At 41.2% G+C, this 24,843-nt stretch overlaps 3 protein-coding genes across 4 annotated transcripts in view; 1 reads left to right on the top strand and 2 right to left on the bottom strand.

Annotated features, from left to right (window-relative positions):
- Window positions 1–2,101, top strand: part of ezrb (ezrin b) — a 57,920-nt gene extending 55,819 nt beyond the window's left edge. For both annotated transcript variants that reach the window (XM_071369620.1, XM_071369621.1), the window contains exon 15: window positions 416–2,101. In XM_071369620.1, coding sequence (XP_071225721.1) covers window positions 416–580 — 165 coding nt within the window. In that variant the 3' untranslated portion in view covers window positions 581–2,101. The remainder of the gene's footprint in view (window positions 1–415) is intronic.
- sytl3 (synaptotagmin-like 3) lies at window positions 2,097–14,613 on the bottom strand. Its single transcript, XM_071369622.1, has 16 exons — window positions 14,552–14,613; window positions 10,012–10,569; window positions 9,385–9,600; window positions 8,700–8,767; window positions 8,238–8,289; window positions 7,582–7,648; window positions 6,769–6,847; window positions 6,028–6,149; window positions 5,529–5,651; window positions 5,028–5,200; window positions 4,745–4,847; window positions 4,369–4,539; window positions 4,109–4,217; window positions 3,794–3,899; window positions 3,410–3,612; window positions 2,097–2,910 (listed from the first exon to the last, which is right to left on the bottom strand). The coding sequence occupies exons 2-16, from the start codon at window positions 10,107–10,109 to the stop codon at window positions 2,819–2,821; spliced, it is 1,782 nt and encodes a 593-aa protein (XP_071225723.1). The 5' UTR covers window positions 10,110–10,569; window positions 14,552–14,613; the 3' UTR covers window positions 2,097–2,818.
- Window positions 14,614–21,923: 7,310 nt separating this feature from the next.
- Window positions 21,924–24,843, bottom strand: part of enpp1 (ectonucleotide pyrophosphatase/phosphodiesterase 1) — a 53,117-nt gene continuing 50,197 nt past the window's right edge. Inside the window, exons 23-25 of the mRNA XM_071369625.1 lie at window positions 24,305–24,440; window positions 24,068–24,212; window positions 21,924–23,679 (exon numbers count right to left, since the gene is read on the bottom strand). Of these exons, the coding sequence (XP_071225726.1) occupies window positions 23,527–23,679; window positions 24,068–24,212; window positions 24,305–24,440 (434 nt within the window). The 3' untranslated portion in view covers window positions 21,924–23,526. The remainder of the gene's footprint in view (window positions 23,680–24,067; window positions 24,213–24,304; window positions 24,441–24,843) is intronic.

Consider the following 24,843-nt stretch of genomic DNA (forward strand, 5'->3'; position numbering starts at 1 on the left):
TAATTATAGACTAACAGGTGAAAACTACTTAGCCAAATATGGCATTCAAATGATGTTACCAGGGAGCTAACATGGTAGGTGAAAATATATGGTTAGCAACTCGAGTTTCCCTTCCAGGAGAATGTCATTGTCAGCCTGGAATAAGCAGCTCTAGCAGAGGAATTTCTCTGTCATTGTGGTAGTTTCTCAGAATAGCGCGGCTTCTGAGCAGAAGTGAAGCGTTTAACACAGTGCATACGTACTATTTGTGTCTAAATATAATATATAGAATATTCTGGATATATTTATTGGATTATTATAAAGATCTGGTTCAAATCCAGATCTTCAACAGCTTGTTGTCCTGTTGTTCACTCACGTCCTTGGCATGTTCCTCCCTGGTTGACTTCTTCTTGACTCATCGTGTTCCTCCTTGCAGGCCCTGAGCTCGGAGCTGGCCCAGGCCCGCGACGACACTAAGCATACCCAGAACGATCTGCTCCACACGGAGAACGTGCGCGCCGGCCGGGACAAGTACAAGACCCTGCGGCAGATCCGATCGGGCAACACCAAGCAGAGGATTGACGAGTTTGAGGCCTTATAAGAAGGCCCCTCCCCAGAAGCCATGAGGGCCACACAGCCACATACCCTTTCTGAATGGTCACTGAACTAATCCCTCCACTGCCACACACACACACACACACACACACACACACACACACACACACACACACACACACACACACACACACACACACACACACACACACACACACACACACACACACACACACAGGAGCAGTATAAAGAGAGTGAGTGATACACACATCTGCCTCACCACTTTTACCAGTTCCCCCTTAGTGAGAACTTACTCCTGTAAAAAGGCTTTTCAAATTCTTGTAAGAAAACTTACTAGTGCCAAAATATATATTATCTTCTTTTAGCATAACAAATCTTCTTTCTGTTTTGATTGTATGTAATTTGATGCGATCAGACAAAATCACTCACCATTATTTTTAACCAGAGGTGTGATGAGTTGTGGGACTAGACAGTAATTGTACGCCATGATGTGCACCTGATAGACATCAAGTACAGCCAATCAGAGTCTTGCTTTTTGGTGTTTTCTTAAATGTGGTGTCAATGTTGAAAAAGGGTAATATATATTTATTTTTTTCTGACAGGGACCACTCAGAAAGGGGAACATACAGTATATTAACTTTTACTTACAGAAAAGTGTACTATGTTCTGTTTCATTGTGTTTTTCCATAATATTTGAACACTTTCATTTATGTTTAATATTGCTCTACAGTATCTGGGAAATCATGAATAGTTTAATATTTATATGATAAATGGGTCATTTAAAAAAAGGGTTATTTCCTCTTGGTTTGTATATTTCTGCTATTCTACTAATGATCACAAGAACATTTAAAATGTATCAGGTTCTAGATCAACCAAAATAATGATAGTTTTGTGTTCCATAAGGTTTTCTTTTAGATCAGTAAATTAAAGAGATTTATTTGTAAATTATCATTTTTCTTTTTTACTTTAGAAAATATTCCACTGTATGTCATCAAATCAACATAAGGAGACCATGCAGTTCACGGTAGCTAGCAGCATTTTGCCATGCAGTTTACGGTAGCTAGCAGCATTATGCCATGCAGTTTACGGTAGCTAGCAGCATTTTGCCACGCAGTTTACGGTAGCTAGCAGCATTTTGCCATGCAGTTTACGGTAGCTAGCAGCATTTTGCCATGCAGTTTACGGTAGCTAGCAGCATTTTGCCATGCAGTTTACGGTAGCTAGCTGCATTTTGCCATGCAGTTCACGGTAGCTAGCAGCATTTCCAAGGCATACGTGCATCTTCTCCAGGAGAAAAATGCTTATACAAAAACACTTAGGACTCTATTCAGTATGCGTTTTAGAAATGTAAAGGTCATTTCCGATTGAGCCGACACATGCAGTGAATACACCGTTCCCTCTCTGTGGATGTGTACTAGACTCGGTTATTACTGACACTAACCAAAACAACACAGTGCTGCCGCTGGCCCACTGTTCTTTATTTCAACTGGATTTTATAATGAGGTGTTTAGCATATTGGCAATAAAGATCTATGATTACAGCTTCATACTGTGTTTTCACTTTCTGCTTTCTGATCTTCTGACTTGAGGGAAAAACGTTAGCTAGGGGTTAACTACAGGTTACAGAAACTCATGAATAGAAAGGACAAGAAGAAACTAAGAAAGAATGAGACAACCACATGTTTTCTTATGTTGTAGACAGTCACTTTCTCAGACATTTAATGACTTTCATTCATTCAATGTTATCAGGTGAGCATGCTTAAAGCACAAGGAATATTCCCTTCAAAATACAACTTAACATGATTTTCCACTTTAATACCTCAGTTGTAGGCCATTTCCCAAGGAAAGTGGAAAAATCAAGATGGGTTGTATTTGAGTGGAACGTCTCTTTAAAAGCAGTAATAGGTTTCCTTTTGAGTAGAACATCCTTTTAATACATAAAAGGTAATCAATTGAACATAAATAGTTAATAGGAGGGACTTTCACTAAGCAAGGGCCTGACGGTCAGTGCAAATAGAGGTAAAGGTAGAGTAGGGGCTCTATTCAGTCTGTATTGCTGAAATGTAAAAGTAATTTCATATTGAGCCGACATCCGCAACATTTACCGTAAATGCAGACTCCGCTACTGCAGGAGCATTGTCTTTAAATTTCATTCACGCTGAATTTCTGCGATACGGATTGAATAGAGCCCTTAATGTGCCAATGTTTTTCTTGTGGGGAGATCGTGTCCAGTCCAGGTGCTTTTTTCTCTGTTGACTCTGACATCATGTTCTCCTGCTGTTGATGTTGGCCTGCATGGGTAAACTGAAGTCATGCCACATGTTGGGTGTCTGCAGCACCAGTTGCCATGATAACCCTAAGAGACACGTGGTTAACAGAGAGTGCCAGGTCAGTGACATCATCAGTCCTTCCTTGCTTCCTCTCACAAATATTTGTTCAATGTTTTGTTCTGTGAAACCAAAGACTGCACTAAGCTGAGTCCATCACACAGAAAGAGAGCACGAGAGAATGAAAAGAGAGAAATTATATGCTAAGGAGAGAGAGTCCTCAATACCCTGTAAGGTGAAATAGGTGAAACCTGTTTCCTCAGATGGCTCTCTAAATTCCATTAGTGTGAAATAGGACATTTGTGCTCTTGTTAATTAAATTCTTATTGACTCAGACTGTCTGGCATTTTAGACAACTGGATATGGTATTAGATAAAGTAAACCCAGTTGAAAAACAAATAATGTATCTCACCTCAAGTCCCCTTGGATGGGCCTGGTCAAACTTTTCTATTTACGCCATTTCATTTTCATGCAAACTGATTCAAATCTACTGTATGATTGTAAAGATATGACAGACAGCCATATTACCGGCTTCCATTCTGACCCAGCCCAGGAGGCGGTCTGAGAAGGTAAAGGGGGCGTGGTCCCAGAGGTCAAGCTCCAGAGTGCAGATCTGGAGGTCATAGGGCGTGACTCTGCTGAAGAACAGCTGGTGAGACCACGCCGGACTGGGCTTCTTCAGGACAGGGGTCCTCTGGACCAGCTCCCTGGGCCCGGGAAGAGTCAAGCACCTAAAATACAAACATGGAAAGATAAACATCTAGTTGATAACACACACACACACGTACTGTATGTATGCATGCATGACACACACATGTACTCATAGATACATAAACACACAACACACCTAGAACAGACAGACGCACAACAATATCACACCCCAGCAAACACCCACACTAATCATACATTTACCCTTTCACATAGGTGTTCTGACTATTGTTTGCTTTAGTGGGCAGATTTCTGGCACCAGTGACGAGAACAGTCAGTTGACCAACATCATGTGGTCCAATATGAACCTCTGTGAGGAGGAACAAAAGAAATCAAGGTCATTTCAAACCAATATAAGGATCTTCTGACCACTAGTGCTGTAAAAACACACTGTAAACTGTTTCAAAATTAGGTCTTATTCATTAGACACCAAACAGGCGAAAACAGAATGAAACAGGGAGGGACTAACTGAGATATAAACATTTGTTTTGGTGCGTGAATGGTAGAAAGTCAACTTACCATCTGTGTGGCAAACCCAGGACGGCTGGGACAAGGAGGTGAACTTCATTCTGACCAGCAGTTCTCCTGCTGTATCCTGCTTTACTGCACTCCCTTCTGGACTCTCAGGCTATTGACCGAGAGAGAAATAAGAGTGAGATAGACAGAGGACAGAGGAGACATACCAGCAAGTTGAACAAAACTTTTTCCCCAAAATATTGTTTTATAAAGATAAAGGGTATTGTGTGAACGTTGCTTCATGGTCAGCAGTTATACCCTACCTTTGGACACAGGGGGTACCAGTTGGAGCCCTGGGTGGTGCTGTCCTCAAATATACAGCCCTCCAGCAGGACGAGGACCTCTCCCAGAAACACCTTCTTCTTCAGGGTCGCAGAGTGCCACACAGACACCTGCAGAGTACTCCTGGACAACAAGGGGCTCTCCATCTGGCACTGTGCATCAGGGAATACAACACGTAGGTGGGTGAAAAACAGGAGATTTCATTGCCATGTAGCCTATTTCACTCACTACTTTTAAGCCAGTTCAGGGTATTCTTTAGACACTAAATTGAAGCTTGTTTAGATTTTCAGTTGAAAAAGTTTTTACTACGTTTTGTAGTGTCCAAATGAATATGACCCATAATATTTGTCTCCTTACCTGTAAAATTTCATTATAAATGGGATCCGTTGTATTCCTCTTGATAGTTGTCTTCAGTTTGCTGCTCTGAGACTTCTCCGGCAGTAGGTAGACTTTGACGTACCTGCCCATGATGTTGACACATACAGTACAGCGTGAGGAAATCTAGTTTGCAAATGGATATATCAGTACAACAGAGAGTAATAATCTAGTATCAAAGACATGGGCCTCCCCATTCAAGTCAGCATTCAATGATGGGTAGGGCCTATTTCTATAATCTGGTGTATTGAGTATTAATGCATACGGGTGACACTTCTTCCTCTTGATATCTCCATACGCCAGGTTTCTGCAGCCGTTTATTGTGATCTCCAGGCAGGAAGTCATGTGGTTGAAGGCGATGGCGAGCTTTAGCTCCCCTGTCACTCTGTTGATCTCCAAGAGACCACAGTCTGTACCAGTGCTACTAGCACTACTGCCCTGTAATATTAATATATATATACATTTTATATACAGATCAACATGTCACATTGCCTCTTTAAAAGGATGTTATGACAGCATAATGCAGGTCTATTCCGTAATGTATTCAGATGATTTGGATGCATTCCTTTCTAGCTTCTCCGCCAGCTACAAGACTATGCAGCTATGCGAGACATGAAAAAGACACGACAACCACATAACAAACACTAACAACAATCCTTATCTGATAAAATGTCAAATAGATTGTGAAGTTTGGCACGAACTGCTGTTGCACAAATCCCTGTGTTCTTTATGTCTCTTTTCTTCATCATCAGGGCACTCAACTCACCCTCTTTCCCCAGGAGTACTCTGAACCCAGGGAAAGGTCCTCATCCGCCCCTGACGAAGAACTGCTCTGGTCATCATTCCGGCTCTTCTTGAACAGGTTGGTAAGAATGGGGCCTTTGGTAAGCTGTGAGGAGAGAGGTTGTGTCTGTTTAAATATAGTATACTTTTGTTAATTTTCTAGTGAATTTCCAGGGAAGCGCAACTGGTACTTGAATCCGGTTCCCTGCGTCTGTCAGTCCAACATCTTAGCCATTCCACCGAGAGGCTTGAACCTCTTGACAAGATGGAAATGTGTATTATTATTAAAGGTTGTTCCAATAGCTGTTTCTAAAGTCTCCCTCTTTCCTGTCTGAAATAGTTGTCAGTGTCATACGATCAATATGTAGGTGGGGTCTCTGATTTTACCCCAGGGGTTTGACGAAATATATATGATCTGTCTGACTTGATAGTGTGATACTTTGACAAAGTTGAGGGGTTGATATGTATTTGGTTTCTCTTACATTGTTGTATTTGTTGATGTTTGTGTCAGAGAGGCTTTTCCAGCCAGTGCTCTGTCCCCGCCTGTTGTCCACTGTAAGAAGATCCTGTTCCACTTGTACATCCTGTTGCGACCTGGAGAACCCTGCAACCCGAACGGTAGGGCGGATAACACACAGACCGTCTCCATCCATAACATAGCACTTCTGACGTGCTGCTTGCGAACAAGCTTTAATATAGATATCATATCTTATCTAATTTCCTAGGTGCGGTTTCCTTAACACCAACGACTGAGCGTAAGGATATCTTATCGACAAATTACATTAAGGTTTGCGATAACGCTCAGAGGAAATGTGTCACTGTTTTGACTTTCTTGGATCCTAGTTCTCATTAAGATGTACATAAAATTACTTCACATTGAAAGATCATAGTTTTTTTTTTTTACAGAGACCTTGGCTGCGTTTCAAAATCATAAAAGACACACCATAGTCCACTTACCCTCGCCTTATGCCCTTGGGGAAATCCCTGTAGCCATATTTGTCGTCGGTCCAAATGATTAGCCAAGCAAGGGAAGTTTGCAATGTAAACTTCTGCGACAGAAGTTTCCTGGACTCGAACCCAGAATTTCTAGTGGCACAGCTAGCACAGTGATGCAGTGCCTTAGACCACTGCACCACTCGGGAGGCCCAGGGTGTGTCTTTTAAGTGTTTGGAATGCAGCCCTTTTCTTCGTAAATACCAAAATGGCTCAAAAGAGTCACTTACTTCTCATGTGGCTGGTGAGGGAAACCATCAGGTCCTCCATAGACTTGGTGAATGGTTTTTTAAAGGAATTCTTCAGTCCCTAGAGATGATTGACAATACATCTGACAGACCAAGTCATAATTGTGGTTCATGAAACTGTGAAGGAGTGAGCCCTTCACAACCTATTTATTGGATAAAATAAGTTGTATGCAGAATCCCTTTCATTTTAACAATTCATAATTCCAGGCAATACTATAGCTGCAATGTCAATTGCACCTCTTGGATTTTTTGGACATAATGTTCAAATCATCTATAAGTGACTTTGTTGAGCTTCAATCAATTTGAGATACTTTTGGATGATTTGGACATGATGTGTGAAAAATGCTAATATCGGGCTCATGACTTGAGTGGGATTTGTGCCACAAACGCTAAAATGTTAGCATGTGGAAACATAACCAAAGCATGGATTGCTGCCATACCATGTCCATAGACTGCTTACAGATTAAGGAAACCAATGCCATTTTGTAATTTGGGTGAACTATCCCTTTAATTGGGTCTGTATCCTGATTAGCTAGTAAATTGAGTGGCTGTTTTAACACAGGTGTGGTCCCTCTGACCTAATTATTGAAGGAACTGCCTTTAACAACAGGTGTGTCATTGTTTGAGAGATTATTGTGTAAGGTGAGACAGTTTTAGCCATACATTGTGTACCTTTTTACTTGGTTTATCCTGCCCTTTTACAATAAGTTAAGCATTTTTGCACATGTTACTTCTCATATGGTTTTTAAAGCCTTTTAAGTGGTAGATCATTTGGATATCTTTATTTCACCTTACCCCTGATCTGCTGAAGGATGGACCATCGTAATAGGGTGGAGGGGTTGGCGGAACGACTGTTATATGACTGGAAAGTGAAACACACACACAGAGAATGCTATTTCCATATTTCTATTAAACATGACCTATAATTCATTACAATATAAGTTAAATACTTTTTCTTCCCCCCCAAAATGTAATTAAGTAGTTTAAAAAGCAGCTTTTCTGTGTTTGAAAGGTGTGGGTGTATACTGGTTGCTAAAAATAGTAATAACAAGTAAACAGCTGATTGGCCATGCCAGCCAATGAGACGTCTCGGCCAAAAACGTGACATCACGTTATATGAGGAAATGCCAAACATTTTTGAAATAGTCAGATAGTTTGAAGTGGGTTTTTTAAAGTTTTTTTTTTTCTCTCACAAATGTATGCTTTGGCCACACAAGTATAGGATAAGTCAACCATTATTTGGGTAATGACTTAACAGAATGAGCTTTTAAAAGTGATATTTCCACTGAACAGTGTTTTGCCCACCAATTTCTGATGAAATTACATGTTTTTAAATATTGATAAAGTACATACCTGCATCTATCTGTGTCTTATATCTCTATCAGACACTATGGTCACATAATACAGTAGTATACAATACATTGATAAATTATGACTGCCCATCGACTCACCTCAACCTCTGGTAAGACTTTAGTAGTTTCTCCCCAACAGTCTCATGCCTTTCTGTAAATGAAAAGAGTATTGCTATAGCTGCCAACACCAGTACACATACACTATTAAATATTACTGTTATGGACTCTATCCCACTCTCCCGGGCAATGGCCTAGCAGACAGCAACAATGCATTACTCAGTCAAAGCAGTTCTCTAAACCATACACACGTCAGAAGATAATGTAGAAGACCACTTTTCAATACCATGCAAACAACAGAAACACATCTAGCTGTATGATGTATTACTTGACTAGTCATGTACTGTATAGCTGTGTTTTTAGACATACAAGGCATTTTTACATTTTAGTCATTTCATGAGTGCATACGGGTTCTTACTTTTTCATACTGGCATTTTACTTATGAGAGAATTATACATATGAATTATGAGAGAATAGGGCATGTGAAGGGTAAAGGAAACAAACCTGTGTCAGGTGGAAATTTCTTGGCCCTTTCTTCCAAAAACCACTCCCCGGACCTGATCTTAACCTCCCTAAGAAGTGTGAAGAAATGGATTTTAGATTAATTATCCTTTGTTTACCAGGGCTGTTAAATTCTGGTCCTGGAAGGCCGAAACACTTCTGGTTTTTGTTTCTACCTGCTAGTAAATTACACTCACCTGTTGTCCCAGGTCGGAATTAGTCCCTTATAATATAATAAGAAGGACAGGATGAAGGACAGGATAAGAAGGACAGGATGAAGGACAGGATAAGAAGGACAGGATGAAAACCAGAAGTGTTTTAGCCCTCCAGGACCGATATTGAACAGCCCTGGTTTAGATTACAAAGGAAATACTGTACATTTTGTCAGTTCATTCTCTCAACATGTTAACACGCCTTAAAATATTGAATAAAGGATAGAGGATACCAATAATAAAAAGGTTAGAGCAGACATTCTATGTTACGGCACTGACATGACAGTATGTTATTGCACTAACATAAAAGTATATGTTATAGCAATGACATAACATTCTATGTTACAGTGCTGACATGTGAGTCTATGTTACAGTTCTGGTATCGACATAACTTTCTATGTTACAGTGCTGACATGTCAGTCTATGTTACGGTTCTGACATCTAAGTCTATGTTACGGCACTGACATGCCTCCTACCTGTAGGCGTGGCAGACGGTACACTTCCAGTCCAGGGCGGACACGCCCACGCGACACTTGTTGCAGACGCGGTGGCTGCAACCTCGGCACACGGCGCCCGAGTTCCAGAACATTCCCAGCGGCCTCTGACAGCGGGCGCAAGTCCTTTCGCTGTACTGCCGGGCAAAACTCTTGGCACCTTTCCTTCGGATCTCCTGTAGCTCCGTCTTCAGCCTCCTGTAACAGTAGATGGTGGCAGGTGGAGATACGATAGGAGGTTGGTGGCAACTTAATTGGGGAGGACAAGCTCGTGGTAATGGCTGTAGCGGAATTAGTGGAATGGTATTAAACACATGGTTTCTATGTGTCTGATGCCATTCCATTTGCTCCGTTCCGGCCATTATTATGAGCCGTCCTCCCCTCAGCAGCCTGAGGTACAGTAATGATGGCAGTGCTTTAACTGTACTGATCATCTCTTCGCATCCACTTTTAAATTTTACACCAACAATTGTGAATACTATTTTAAGGAGCGTCAGTTCAGCGTTGTCATTGTCATTTTCAGTCTCCACAGATCCTGAAGTACCCTCTGAGTGTTGTTCTTATACAGTGTGTCCATGCAGTAAATGTGAAGTAAATTATATTGTCTACCTTATCCTGTCGTCATCCGTGCTGCGTAAAAGTTTGTCTCTCTTAAGAACCTCCAGAACCTTCTCTCTCTCCAGAGCCTTGAGCACGCCCAGATCCATCTGTAAAAATGTGAGTTTCTTTCTTCTCTCTTCCCCACTTTACCTCTCTAGTCTCTCCTTTTCTCTCTCTCTCTCTCGTTTCTTCTTCTTCTGTCTCCTTCACATCATACCACTGTCTCTCCCTTTCTCTCTCCTCCCTTTGTTCCACCCTCTTTCTCTTTTTATTGGGTGCCGGATGCTGCTACAAGCTGGACAACGTCTTCACTTGTTAACAGACTGAGGGCAGAATGAAAGTCATGTTGATTTCGCTGCACAGTCAGAGACATCCCATGTCCCCGTCACGATATTCACAGAAGCTCTCTCCGCTTCGCATCACAGACCTTGATATGTTTCTGCTCTGGTGACCAGCACTACCTCTTACGCTCTGTTCTCTAACCCATTCATAGTGTTGCATCCAAGAAGCAAACTATGACCTATAGTCGCAGGGATCCTCTTCACAAAGTCCGATGACTGATGTTCACTAGGACAAGAAAAGAGCAACCAGTCATTCAGTCATTGTAGCCCTCACAGTAATGTCCCACTCACTAACGCAGAACAGGGAAAGACCAACAGAATGACCATGCCGTATGCTGTGCACAGGAGGTTGGTGGCCCCTTAATTGGGGAGGACGGGCTCGTGGTAATGGCTGGAGCGGAATAGGTGGAATGGTATCAAATACATGGTTTCCATGTGTTTGATGCTATTGCGTTAACTCCATTGCAGCCATTATTATGAACTGTCCTCTCCTCAGCAGCCTCCACTGGTGCTGTGTATAATGCTACAGTATCAAAGCCATCTGATAACCCATTGAACGTATCTCGCTCTTCCTCCCGACTCCTGTATTGTACACTTGCCCTTAATGCCACAGTGCTTTGCTCAGAATAGTAAATCCCATTTGGTCCTGCCAGAGCGCCCACATGCACCGCTCCTCTCACAGCAAGCTGACTACTCTGCTACGGTAATGTAGTGATGCTCCAGTGAAGGCATCACACACACAGACACACAAACACACGTTATCCAAATGCCAACCGCTGCATTATTAATGTCTCTGTTTTTCTTTTTTCCCTTTTTTCTCAGAGTGTATTTTAGTTTGGGAGAGGGGATGTGATCTGAAGCATGGTGAGAAAGGGGGAAAGAGCCTCATTAGTGACTGGATGCCACCATGTGTTGTCTCTGCCTTTTTCCATGGCAGCAGAGGGCCACTGTAAACAATCAGTGTCAAAATTAATGTGATCAGTCCCCCATGGTGAAGCAGCAGCATCTTTATGGGTCTGTCCCAAATTCCACCCTATTCCCTACAGCCCTATGGGTACTGGTCAAAAGTAGTGCACTAGATAGGGAATAGGGTGTCATTTGGGATGCATTTCTTGCTTGCTTGAGGAAGCCAGCAGTGGGATGCAGGGTGGTATGCCACAGGCCTTGTGATATGTCATGCTAATATTTTTCAGTCTACGTTTATTTTCAGGGCTGGGTTTTATTTGAATGTTACCACCCACCAGCATGGCATTTATTAATCAGAAACACTTGCAAAGTTCTTCCTCTTTACGAGTCGTGAGTGAGCTGAGCAATATAATCGATTATCTTTAGCTGAGCCAAACAGCTTTTCGCCTGACCTATGGAGCAAATGTATTGTTTTGCACCTCCACTTTTCTTTTGCAGCAAATTATCATAATCCATTAGATAATTTGTCAAGTTTCACTTATTTTTGAGCCAGTCTGTATTTTATAAATGGTGAAATTGATTGCATTTTGGAATCCCTCTTCCCCTGTCGCTCCGAGATTAATGGTTTGACCATACTCCACTGCTTTGATAGCCTTAGACGAACCATCCTGATCTCGCCAGCTCACATTCTGGCTCCGTTTCAAACTCAAAGTAGACGGCCCTAAACCCTCAGCCCTTGGGGGAATTCCCTTGGCCATATTTGTCGTCAGTCCAAATGAATAGCCAAGCAAAGGAAGTTTGCAACGTCAGCCCTCGTTTTTAATTGAGTTTGCGAGTTTACAATTATGTTCACTTCGAAGCCTGAAACGCCCCATAATTCAACTCGCTATGATTGTACATCCGCTAAGAAAAGTTTGTCAAAACATGTAACCTCATCGTCAAATATGGAGTCAACATACAAACGTAAGTAAAAACGAATGTGAATAAGTTAGAAATTGTGCTACTAATGCACAAACACGTCTCATAAAAGTCATTATGTTTTTGTTTGGTTAGCTTTTGGAAATTGTAGAAATAAAAATGTTTTCCTTATTCAGAAGTAGTTAGGCAGGCTAACGTTAGTTAGCTAATTAATTTGCTATCATACAGTAGACGTATATTAATAATAATATAGTTAATATAAGTAGACATGCAATCATAATTGACTAGCGCATATAAAGCACCCACAAGTTACAGGTGGCTGAAAAAAACAATACCCGTGGGGTGAACGAGTGACGATATTCCGGGAAAGGGCGGTCCATTTAAAAATCATCCCTTCCTGCCTCCCTCGCCCCTTGCACTGCACTGATAAATCGTCAGAGGTGTCCACTTAATTTGAGGGCTGAGGGGATAGGGTGTGTATTTTAAGTGTTTGGAATGCAGTCTCTGTTTCGTGTAGAGAAACAGAATGTGAGCTCGCGAGATCAGGATGGTTCGTACGAGGCTAGTGCTTTGATTGGTGCATCTAGAAATCACAAGTGTCTATCCTATAATGAAAAGGCATCCGCACATTTATTTTTTACGGATGTATCGATTTTGTGGTGTTGTAACATTTCTATTGTTGTTTCGTATCCGATGCGTTCAGGTTGTTGATACATACAATATAATTTGCGGGGTGCATCATGATCAAAGTCATTGTAGCCTATCATTTCACTTCCCCTAGTTGTGAGAACCATGTCATGTGCACGGGCCAGTGTAGTGAACTACATTTAATTCAACTAGAAATGTAATTACATTTTACAGTAGCTTGGTGGTAGTTTAACTAAATTCAAATCTTGGTGGTGTTTTCAGTATTTCATTACTTTGACATGCGATGTAGCTAACTACTGGAACTACACACTACTTTTTTTGTTAAATGAAAACCAAATATGGGTGAAGTTGGCAAGAATTTACTGATAAAAAAACAAAACATAAAACCTGCCTTATTTCTGCTTGAAACACTTTGTGTGCAGGCTAAATTACACATTCTGTTGACATCGGACTCCAGAGTGATATGTTTTTGCAATTTATGGTCTATGACATTTCAGATGTAGATATGATAATTATCTAGTAGTTTGGATGTAGTTAACTACTTTTCTAACTTTCGCTTTAATGTAGCTGAACTTCTTCCAGTGTGAAGTAATTGGTAGCTAAGTAAACTATATTTTCAGAGTAGCTTCCCCAAGACTGGCACGGGCTGACTTGACATTGCTGTAGCTAAGCCGAATAGCCTACCAGCAGAATACTTAAGGTTGCACCGTGTCCATTATAATGTAGTCCAAACCGTTCAATAGTTAGGCTAGCCATATTACTGGAGCTTCATGTTATTCTTTCTATGGCGGATTCGCTGCCGCAATATATAGAATATGCCGAAACTTTAGAGATAATAATAGATGGCAAAGTCAAAGATACTTCCTATCCATCTGTGGCAAAGTTTTCCCTAACTGCTTCGGACAAATCCGGCCCCAGAACCAGCCATAGCCTAGCCATCTGGCTAATTTTTTGAATACAGTGTAGCAACAACATATAACTTTAGCTATCTAGATAAAGTTAGCATGCTAGCTAGCTACACTGACAGTTTCTTGTTGTTATTTCTCCACTCCACGTGGAAATCACCACAACATTCCCATCCCCAATTAGTGAATGCGCATTATCTGCCTGTGTCATTCTTCAGAGGTGAAACCTAAACGAGAATTTCCGCAATAGGACAGAATTATGGGGGGGCCTTTAAAGCAAAATTCCTACAATTCTACACAATTTGTCATGACTTATTCCATGTTAATATGATATGAGTGAGAATGGCTAACAAGATCAATGTGGCCACATGGTGGTCAGGCCCCCTAGTCATGTGCGCTGTGTGCCTGGTTGGTATTCGGCCATGATTAACACAAGTTTAGATAGCTGACCAACTGTCAGCTAATTGAGTGACTGACATAATAAGAAAGAAACTGCTGATGCACAACCAAGTTTTGAAATTGAATGAAATTGTATTTTACTATTCTCACTCTCAATAGTAAATTGAGACCCTGACTGAGTAAAAAAAAAAGGAAAAAAAAGTGGGCCCCATGAGAGTATAGTGCGTTCTCACAGCAGCCGGGGGTCCTAAGTGACCGCTTATGTCGCTTATGCCTGGAGCCGGCCCGGTGTGTGTGTGCACACGTGTATGTGTGTGGGACCACATACTTGTCTGTCTGCTGTGAGAACTCATGGGGCCCACAGACACGTTACCCAAGCATATAAACGTTTCCTGGAAGAAGGTAGCTCGCTGCTAACCAATACTTACTTACCTTACTCAACTCTTCCGAAGAGATGTACATAGCAACAGGAGACTCCACCATTTCTTCAGTGCTGTAAAGTAATTAAGTAAAAATACTTGAAAGACCTACTTTTGTAGTTTTTTAGGGTATCTGTATTTTACTTTACTATATTTTTTACAACTTTTACTTCACTGCATTCCTAATAAAAATTACTATTTTTACTCCATACATTTTCCCGACACCCCAAAAAATTACTATTTACATTTTGAACCCTAGCAGGACAAGAAATGGGCTAATTCACACACTTCTCAAGAGAACATCCCTGGTCATCCCTAATAACTCTGATCTGGCGGACTCACTAAACACGTGCTTCATTTGTAAATTATTTCTGAGTGTTGGAACGTGCCCCTGGCTATCCGTAAAAAAAAAAAAAAACAGAAATGTATGCCATCTGGTTTGCTTAATATAAGTCATTTGAAATTATTTATAGTTTTACTTTTGATACTTAAGTATATTTAAAACCCAATACTGTTAAACTTTTACTCAAGTAGTATTTTACTGGGTGACTTTTACTTGAGTCGTTTTCTATTAAGGTATCTTTACTTTTACTCAAGTATGACAATTGGGTACTTTTTCCACCATTGCATTTCTGTATCCTCACAGTTCAACACAGATACCAAATATAGCTCCTCTGAAATAGGTTGAATTTCTCACCAGGGTTGAGATTAATTTAAATTCAGTCAATCTAGGCAATGATAAGCAATGAGTTTCTCCTTAAATTGTTAAGTTAACTCCCTGAATTGACTCAATTGAAATGAATTGACATGTGGTGACTCCAACAGTGTTTCTCACAGAAGAGATCTAGTGCCCATCGGCTACCGAGGCTATGGCTATGCAGACAACTAAAAGAGAGCACAGATGAAACAACCACAGAATAGAAACCTATGCGTTGCTTTGCAGCAGATTCAGAATGAGAGCAATTTCAAACACCTACAGTACCACTCACAGTCATAAAGACAAATCCTAAATTCTTGCTCTGTAGATGCTGTAGATAATTTCTAAAAGTAATTTACCTCCTTAGTATACTGCTGAGCATTGCAGTAACGGAATACGCAATAGTCCTATACTGTGGATGGCAACTGGAAGGACTAAATCCTAATAATCATCCAGCAATGCCAGGGTTAGGTAGAGGCCACCAAGCTGACAAGGCCTTGAGGCATTGACCTCATGGAATAGCTAGTTTCTTATCTTATCCTTAAAGTTGCCTCATGTGCAAACCAATTTAACAAAAAAAAAAACAATTGTGGCACTTACTGAAGAACAGCTACTGTATCAGCTGCATGAGCCGTTTCCTCTCAAAGCCCCCCCCTCCAAAAAAGTCAAACAGTCAGATGAAGACAGGATCTTACCCCTTGAGCTGAAGCCTCAGTACAGCGCTGTTTGTATGACTCGTGGTCAACCTGAGAGAGGCAGATTCTTATGTGCAGCCAAAGGTAACAAGGAAAACACTTCACTTTCTGTTTCCTTCCTTCCTGCTGTCACACAACTGCTGCTTGACAGAGCTGAGGTGAATGAGGTTGGTTGAAGTGGCCCCGGGTGCAATTTCTTCTTCCTTTGGTTTTCTTTGTTGAGGGCCCGGTTTAGGGTGTGTGTGGCAGTGGTGGAAATAGTTTTGTAAAATTACCCAGTGTTAATGGAACCACATTGTGAGAGATTTTGTTGTTGTCTTGTAGGCTCTGCCTTAATTTGTGCTGTCTGACACCTGGAGTTGCAAGGAAAACGGTCCAGGAACAAAGGACAATTTTTTATTTAACTATGCCCAAGGACTAGTCAGCCCTTTATCTCTCTGGTACAGTATCCAGAGCGCTGAATATTGAATGTGGTAGAATAATACTATAGTATCCATGTCTGGTTTCTGTCTGAAACTTGTTTACTGAGGATAACTCTGATGGTATCTATATGGATGTATGATCTCAGTGGTAACTTGTATCTGTACAGGGTGAACTCTGAATTACTATATGCAAAAAGGTTTTATGGTCCTCTCAGGCAGTGGCGATTTTAGCATGTCAATCTTGGTGTGGAAAACTCTAAGCCACTACACAACACAACACTAAACAATGCATTAATTGCATTATAAAGCTGACAAACGGTGCCCACAAAAGGGCCTACATAAAGCTGTCCCAACAGCAGAGCTTTCTTTTCAGCACCATGGAGTGAATCGTTACCATTGCTACACCTGGCTATCAGCAGAGACTTGTCTGGCAGCAAAACAGTTCATTCAGCCTCATTTACTGCCTTTAAAAAAAACATAGATGATATGGCTGACTTGCTGAAGCAAATGTGGTTTCTACTGACAATTGAGATGTACAAACTATGGCATAAGGGGACGATGAGCAGATAAGAGGAAATCCGTAATTTCGATTAAGACAATGAGCGAGTTAGGATTGATGTAGTCAATATAACTATTTGTTCAGCACTTTTGAACTGTACAGCGACAGAATTCAGAAGATGGGCTGTTCTTACAGTATTCTCCCTTTACACCAAGTCAGAACTGTAGGATAAATAAAGGGGGCATATAAGCAGACAATGAAAGCTCTTACAATATTCGATGATGACATTTCTCTAAAACAGGCTATAGGCTACATGTGCACCACCAAGTCAGAACAGTAGGCTAAGTTATGAGGGGGAAAGGTACCAAATTATTAGGGTGAGGCACATGGGCTATTAACAGCTTACTAAACAACATACACTTAGCATTACTTTCTTAGCTACAGTATACATATCTCCCTGGCATATTATATCATTTAAGCAGCAGCATACAATACATTTTTGGACTCACCTTGTTGTGCTGTGCTCACTTGAACAGGAAGGTGGCACAGTGGTCCTTAGTGGGCAAATTTTGACATCAAACTTTGTCATCAAAATCTGGCATTCTCCAGATTTAAGGTGCTTTCAAGACAACTGGGAACTCTGAAAAAAACAAGGTCTAGGCCCAAGTTCCCGACTTGGAATTCCGAGTTGGATGTCCGTTCAAAATGTATTTTCCCAGTCGGAGCTAGTTTTTTTCCAAGTTCCCAGTTGTCTTGAACTCACTGAAGTCAGAGATTTCCCAGTGCCGAGTTTCCAGTTGTTTTGAACGCGGCAGAAGTCCTGCTGGATTGACAGTATGGCCAATGTAGAATGTTTATAATTTTAAGTTTGGAAAAGAGACCCTTAAACCCAGACTTGGACCACATACCCACTCCACTGAATAGCCGGCTAGTGATTGCTTTACAAAGCTTGCAGTTAGCCACTGATCAAATCAAATGTATTTATATAGCCCTTCTTACATCAGCTGATATCTCAAAGTGCTGTACAGAAACCAGCCTAAAACCCCAAACAGCAAGCAATGCAGGTGTAGAAGCACGGTGGCTTGGAAAAACTCCCTAGAAAGGCCAAAACCTAGGAAGAAACATAGAGAGGAACCGGGCTATGAGGGGTGGCCAGTCCTCTTCTGGCTGTGCCGGGTGGCGATTATAACAGAACATGGCCAAGATCTTCAAATGTTCATAAATGACCAGCATGGTCAAATAATAATAATCACAGTAGTTGTCGAGGTTGCAGCAAGTCAGCACCTCAGGAGTAAATGTCAGTTGGCTTTTCATAGCTGATCATTAAGAGTATCTCTACCGCTCCTGCTGTCTCTAGAGAGTTGAAAACAGCAGGTCTGGGACAGGTAGCACGTCCGGTGAACAGGTCAGGGTTCCATAGCTGCAGGCAGAACAGTTGAAACTGGAGCAGCAACACGGCCAGGTGGACTGGGGACAGCAAGGAGTCATCATGCCAGGTAGTCCTGAGGCATGGTCCTAGGGCTCAGGTCCTCCGAAAGAGAGAAAGAGAGAATTAGAGAGACCATACTTAAATTCACACAGGACACCGGATAAGACAGGAGAAGTACTCCAGATATAACAAACTGACCCTAGCCCCCCGACACATAAACTACTGCAGCATAAATACTGGAGGCTGAGACAGAAGGGGTCAGGAGACACTGTGGCCCCATCTGATGATACCCCCGAACAGGGCCAAACAGGAAGGATATAACCCCACCCACTTTGCCAAAGCACAGCCCCCACACCACTAGAGGGATATCTTCAGCCACCAACTTACCATCCTGAGACAAGGCCGAGTATAGCCCACAAAGATCTCCACCACGGCACAACCCAAGGGGGGGCACCAACCACCAATTGATCCCTTCCAAACCACTCATTGTTGAATTTGTGATTTCCAACTTATGTAATGTTTATGTCCAATGGCTGATGAGAACCGCTATGTTTTATCTATAATTTCTCTCCATAATTTCTCTTCATATGACAAAGATTGAAAAGGATTTACCAGTAGATTGTCGACTTGATTCATGATGACGACTGCTAGCTAAGATTTTAAGTCTGATGTTGACATGATCAGTCCAATCAAAGCTAAGCTACAGTAGATATAACTTGATTTGAAGTCATTTTATCTGTGGCCAATGACCTTGAGCCTTCTTGGATGGGCACTTCTAATGTAACTCAATGGCAGCACCAAAGGGCCTTGAATTTTCTAGCTCTCCCCGTATATTTTGCAGTGATGTAGTGTCCCTATGAGCGACAGAACACTGAGCCAATCACAGTGCAACTAGAGAACATTACCATCCCCTAATTATCCTGTATCCAGTCCACTGAGGAAGGTTGTTTGATCAGTTCTCATTTCCTAGACTTCTAGGCCTAGTAAGCATCTCTTTGTTCATGCTTTGTCCTATGAGATAACCTTAGGATCTATATGCTTGGAATAATGCCTTGTAATGCTTGTTATTGCTTTGTAGCTTAAGCTTATCATTGTACAATGTTAATTGTCTATATCAAAGGAAGATATTTCATTCTCAGACCAATTCTTGTTAGTCAACGTCAACTCATTTCCTAATGCTTGCTTGTAAATTTTTGTTATCTTTATGGAGTCAGATAACCATTTTAATAGGCTAATTGCTAGGTCTTATTACGGGTTGCGTGGAAGGTATTTATAATATCATACATGACAGATATTACTGTCCACTACAGTCTTGCTGTGTTAAACAAGGCTTTATGAGTCCCCAAGGTCGTTCCTGCCCATCCTTTGCAGAGATTGTTGTACACTGTCGCTATAGCTGTCATTACTTATGGGCAGATGTGTGAGGAAAAAGACAACTTTTAATTGTTTTACTTAATGGGAAAATAATGGAGGTATTCAATGTTTTAGTTTAACCCATGTCAAAATGCTCTTGACTTGTCGGTTGCTTGTTGTGGATAAATTGGTGCACACTGCTGAAAGACTGACAACTTCCATAACGCCAGTAGAAGACCAACTAAAAGTGGGAGCCTCTCACTGAGCCAGTGTTGACCCCCTGTGGCAGTTGTTAATATGTATATTTTTTGTTTTTATTTCACTCAGTGGTCATGCTGCTGCTCGCCCTATGGTCATTCCACCCCACACCCTCAAGCCTTTACTCTGCCTCCACCCCAATGGACATGTATATATTCATCACTGCTACAGTTATGTATATAGTTCTTTTTCGATTATTTTTATTACCACTTTCATTGTTTTATTTCACTAGTCCTGCATGTTGGAGCTCCATGCTTAAGATGTTCACTGTACCCTGCAATCACACCTGCAACCCTGTACATGTGACTATTAAACAATCTGACTCTCTGAATGTTAGAGATCTACTCAGTTTTTCACAATTCTTAGCATTTAATCCTAGTAAAAATTCAATTTTAGGTCAGTTAGGATCACCACTTTATATTAAGAATGTCAGAATAATAGTAGCGAGAATGATTTATTTCAGCTTTTATTTCTTTCATCACATTCCCAGTGGGTCAGAAGATTACATACACACAATTAGTATTTGGTAGCATTGCCTTTAAATTGGGTCAAACGTTTCTGGTTGCCTTCCACAAGCTTCCCACAATAAGTTGGGTGAATTTTGGCCCATTCCTCCTGACAGAGCTGGTGTAACTGAGTCAGGTTAGTAGGCCTCCTTGCTCGCACACGCTTTTTCAGTTCTGCCCACAATTTCTCTATAGGATTGAGGTCAGGGTTTTGTGATGGCCACTCCAATACCTTGACTTTGTTGTCCTTAAGCCATTTTGCCACAACTTTGGAATTATGCTGGGGTCATTGTCCATTTGGAAGACCCATTTGCGACCAAGCTTTAACTTCCTGACTGATGTCTTGAGATGTTGCTTCAATATATCCACATAATTTTTCTACCTCATGATGCCATCGATTTTGTGAAGTGTACCAGTCCCTCCTGCTGCAAAGCACCCCCACAACATGATGCTGCCACCCCTGTGGTTCACGGTTGGGATGGTGTTCTTCGGCTTGCAACCCTCCCCCTTTTTCCTCCAAACATAACAATGGCCATTATGGCCAAACAATTCTATTTTTGTTTCATCAGACCAGAGGACATTTCTCCAAAAAGTACGACCTTTGTCCCCATGTACAGTTGCAAACCGTAGTCTGGCTTTTTTAGTTCGGTTTTGGAGCCGTGGCTTCTTCCTTACTGAGCGTCCTTCCAGGTTATGTCGATATAGGACTCGTTTTACTGTGGATTTAGATAATTTTGTACTTGTTTCCTCCAGCATCTTCACAAGGTCCTTTGCTGTTGTTCTGGGATTGATTTTTACTTTTCGCAACGAAGTACGTTCATCTCTAGGAGACAGAACGCGTCTCCTTCCTTAGCGGTACGACGGCTGCGTGGTCCCATGGTGTTTATACTTGCGTACTATTGTTTGTACAGATGAACATGGTACCTTCAGGCGTTTGGAAATTGCTCCCAAGGATTTCTGAGGTCTTGGCTGATTTCTTTTGAGTTTCCCATGATGTCAAGCAAAAAGGCACTGAGTTTGAAGGTAGGCCTTGAAATACATCCACAGGTACACCTCCAATTGACTCAAATTATGTCAATTAGCCTATCAGAAGCTTCTAAAGCCATGACATTTTCTGGAATTTTCTAAGCTGTTTAAAGGCACAGTCAACTTAGTGTATGTAAACTTCTGACCCACTGAATTATAAGTGAAATAATCTGTCTGTAAACAATTGTTGGAAAAATTACTTGTGTCATGCACAAAGTAGATGTCCTAACCGACTTGCCAAAACTATAGTTTGTTGACAAAAAATGTGTGGATTGGTTGAAAAACGAGTTTATGACTCCAACCTAAGTGTATGTAAACTTCCGACTTCAACTGTGCATTGGATGTCATGTACATCTTGTTTCATACACTGTATACTTTGTGTCTTTAGTCATGCTAATCTTGGTATTACTTTAAGTTCCTGTCACAATCAAAGTACACACATGTACATGCATTTGCAACCATAACACATGTACGCCACATACTTGTGCACACACCAATAGTCCTGTCAATAATTTAATCCCAATTCCCCACATCTGCTTCACAACCTTTAATTTACAGTGACAGAGCAATAAAAATAAACACACTCAATATATAAAAACATTGATATTAACAAAATAAAAACACTATCTAGTGAAACATACAATGACAACATTTGTCAAGTGCAACCATGAACATGTGTGTGGAATGTGTGGTTTTCCTGTTATTTGTTCTTGTAGACCAAACACTTTTTTTTGAGCATCCATGCCATGTCTTTCAGTCAACTCTCCAAATCAGACATCTGAGTCAAAAACATTGGCAGTGTTTCAGGCCTTCGGTCAATGGCCGTTACAAACTTTTGCATTCCTGAATGTCTGAGGTTTCCTGCGAATGTCCCAGCTATTATAATCACTTAGTCAAATAGAATTCCTATTTATATGCCGGTTTCCTCTTATTTTCTTCCATTCTCACTATTTACCCTTGTTTTTCTGGGATGAGAGAGGGGTGTTTGGGGTTCAGCAGAGTGGTAGATGGATCTACAGTGCATTCGGAAAGTATTTAGACCCCTTGACTTGTCCATTTTGTTACGTTACAGCCTTATTCAAAAAATATATATATATTTTTTTAAATCCCTCAATCTACACACAATACCCCATAATGACAAAGTAATAACAGGTTTTTAGAAATGTTTGCAAATGTTAATAAAAAAAAAAGGAAATCACAGTTACATAAGTATTCAGACCCTTTACTCAGTACTTTGGTGAAGCACCTTTGGCAGCGTTTACAGCCTCGAGTCTTCTTGGGTATGACACTACAAGCTTTGCACACCCGTATTTGGAGAGTTGCTCCCATTCTTCTCTGCAGATCCTCTCAAACTCTGTCAGGTTGGATGTGGAGCGTCATTGCACAGTTATTTTCAGGTCTCTCCAGAGATGTTCGATTGGGTTCAAGTGGGACCTTATATAGACAGGTGTGTGCCTTTCCAAATCATGTCCAATCAATTGAATTACAACAGGTGGACTCCAATCAAGTTGTAGAAACATCTCAAGGATGATCAATGGAAACAGGATGCACCTGACCTCAATTTCAAGTTTCATAACAAAGGGTCTGAGTACTTATGTAAATGTAATATATTTCAGATTTTCTGTAACGTTTTTTATTTATTTGTCATTATGGGGTATTGTGTGTAGATTGATGTTATATTTAATCAATTTTAGAATAAGGCTGTAACAAGAAAATTAGGTAAAAGGGAAGGGGTCTGAATACTTTCGAAATGCACTGTAATGATGACTTCTTTGGTTCAGTGTTCTGGCTCAAGTCCAAACAGACAACGGTCTATTATATTATGTCTCATCACATGGCTTCTTTCAGTGTATGCCTTTCTGGTTTAAAGTCTGAGGGATTGAGGTTCAAGCGACTTTCAGGCAGTTTCTCACTTAAACAGAACAGCTTTAAAAAAAATCTTTATGCACTTAAATATAAGTGTTACACCTTTTTTAATTTAATGGGATCCAGGGCTACACATTTAGCCCTGGACTTTTTACTTGCATATGTGTAATAAGGCCTTACAGCGATAATAAAATAAAATACGGTACTAAAACCCGCCGGAGGCAACTTATTGGGATCTTAGAAAGTCTGTAAAAATGTCTTGAGCTGTAGCGTTTCCTCCACTGATATCCTGTTGTGGTAGAAGCTGAGTCCAGTCAGGAGCTCTATGTCTCGGACCCGGGAAGCATGGAACTGGGCCCACTCCTGGACCCATTGGAAGTCTGAGCCATTCTGAGGAGACAGGGAGGAGGAAAAGGAGGGCTGAGTCACTAACAATATTCATAGATTATCTTTACAAACAGCAAAACTAGAGAGGATCTCATATGATCTCCAGACCTAGGTCAAATACACAATCAAATACTTTGAAATTCCTGAAAATATTTCGGGTGGAGCTGATTTAGCTTGAAATGTGCACGTTTGAGACGATTTAATTGGTTGCATTGTACAGGGCTAACTAAACGAAGTGCTGCTTAAGTATTTGACATACAGCATCTATTTAACCCAGGTCTGATTATCTCAGCCATCCTTTGGTCTGTTGACGTGTTACATTTCCTCAACAGGCTTTTCAGGTGGCCCTGTAGGAAAGAGTAGGACAGCCAGCCAGAGCGGTGTGACTCACAGCACAGGTCTCAGTGTGGTCTGGTCTATGGGGGAGGGTGAAGGAGGTGGTCTCCAGGGGACCCTGGCAGTCAGCAGGGGAGAAGGAAGAGTTCCCACAGCTGGTCAGGATCACATAGAAGTGAGTGGGGATGGGAGCCTCGTGTCTGCAGGAGAGAAAGATGGAAACATGTTCATGTACAACTGAGAATTCAAAAAAAGCCAGCAGCAACAACACTCATGGATGATGAACTCTTACTGTGGTGCGCTAACTGTAGGAGTGTCAAAGTGTCCGTCGTAGTGCTGGTCAAAGATAGGTCCACTCATAACGTTGACCCCATTCAGCTGCTGGGAATATTTCACCAGGAGGACGTCATGGAAGTACGTCCAAACATCTGCAAACGTACGATCATATACTTATTAAAACGAGAAGTCACTGAACAATGTCTTCAGGGCCCGTATTCACAAAAATGTCTTAGACTGTTGATCTAGAATCAGTTTTGCCCTTTAGATCATAATAAATGTGATTAAATGGACAGTGTTGGGGGCTGATCCTAGATCAGCATTTCTACTCTGTAGACTTTCACCATTTGCCACCAGAGGGCAGTGAGTGTTTGTAAAGTTGTCCACAGAGTGCTTCTGTTCATGGATAAAAAAAAAAAAAATCCCCTTGCTTGATATGATATCATACTTCATAAACCCCTTTTTATGATGGATTACCGGTGTCCACGGGCATCAACAAAAGTAACAACCATTTTCATCTCACTTTCATCAATATGGAACCCACAAGGTGGCATC

Source organism: Salvelinus alpinus, chromosome 27 (assembly GCF_045679555.1).
Source record: "Salvelinus alpinus chromosome 27, SLU_Salpinus.1, whole genome shotgun sequence".
Classification (NCBI taxonomy): domain Eukaryota; kingdom Metazoa; phylum Chordata; class Actinopteri; order Salmoniformes; family Salmonidae; genus Salvelinus; species Salvelinus alpinus.

Excerpts from the sequence above, each read along its gene's own strand:
- sytl3 (XM_071369622.1), bottom strand. The coding sequence starts at position 10,109 with ATGGATCTGGGCGTGCTCAAGGCTCTGGAGAGAGAGAAGGTTCTGGAG. Across the intron at positions 5,201-5,528 it reads AGTACTCCTGGGGAAAGAGG|GGCAGTAGTGCTAGTAGCAC; the intron begins GTGAGTTGAGTG and ends TTAATATTACAG. Across the intron at positions 4,848-5,027 it reads AAGAGGAAGAAGTGTCACCC|GTACGTCAAAGTCTACCTAC; the intron begins GTATGCATTAAT and ends CATCATGGGCAG.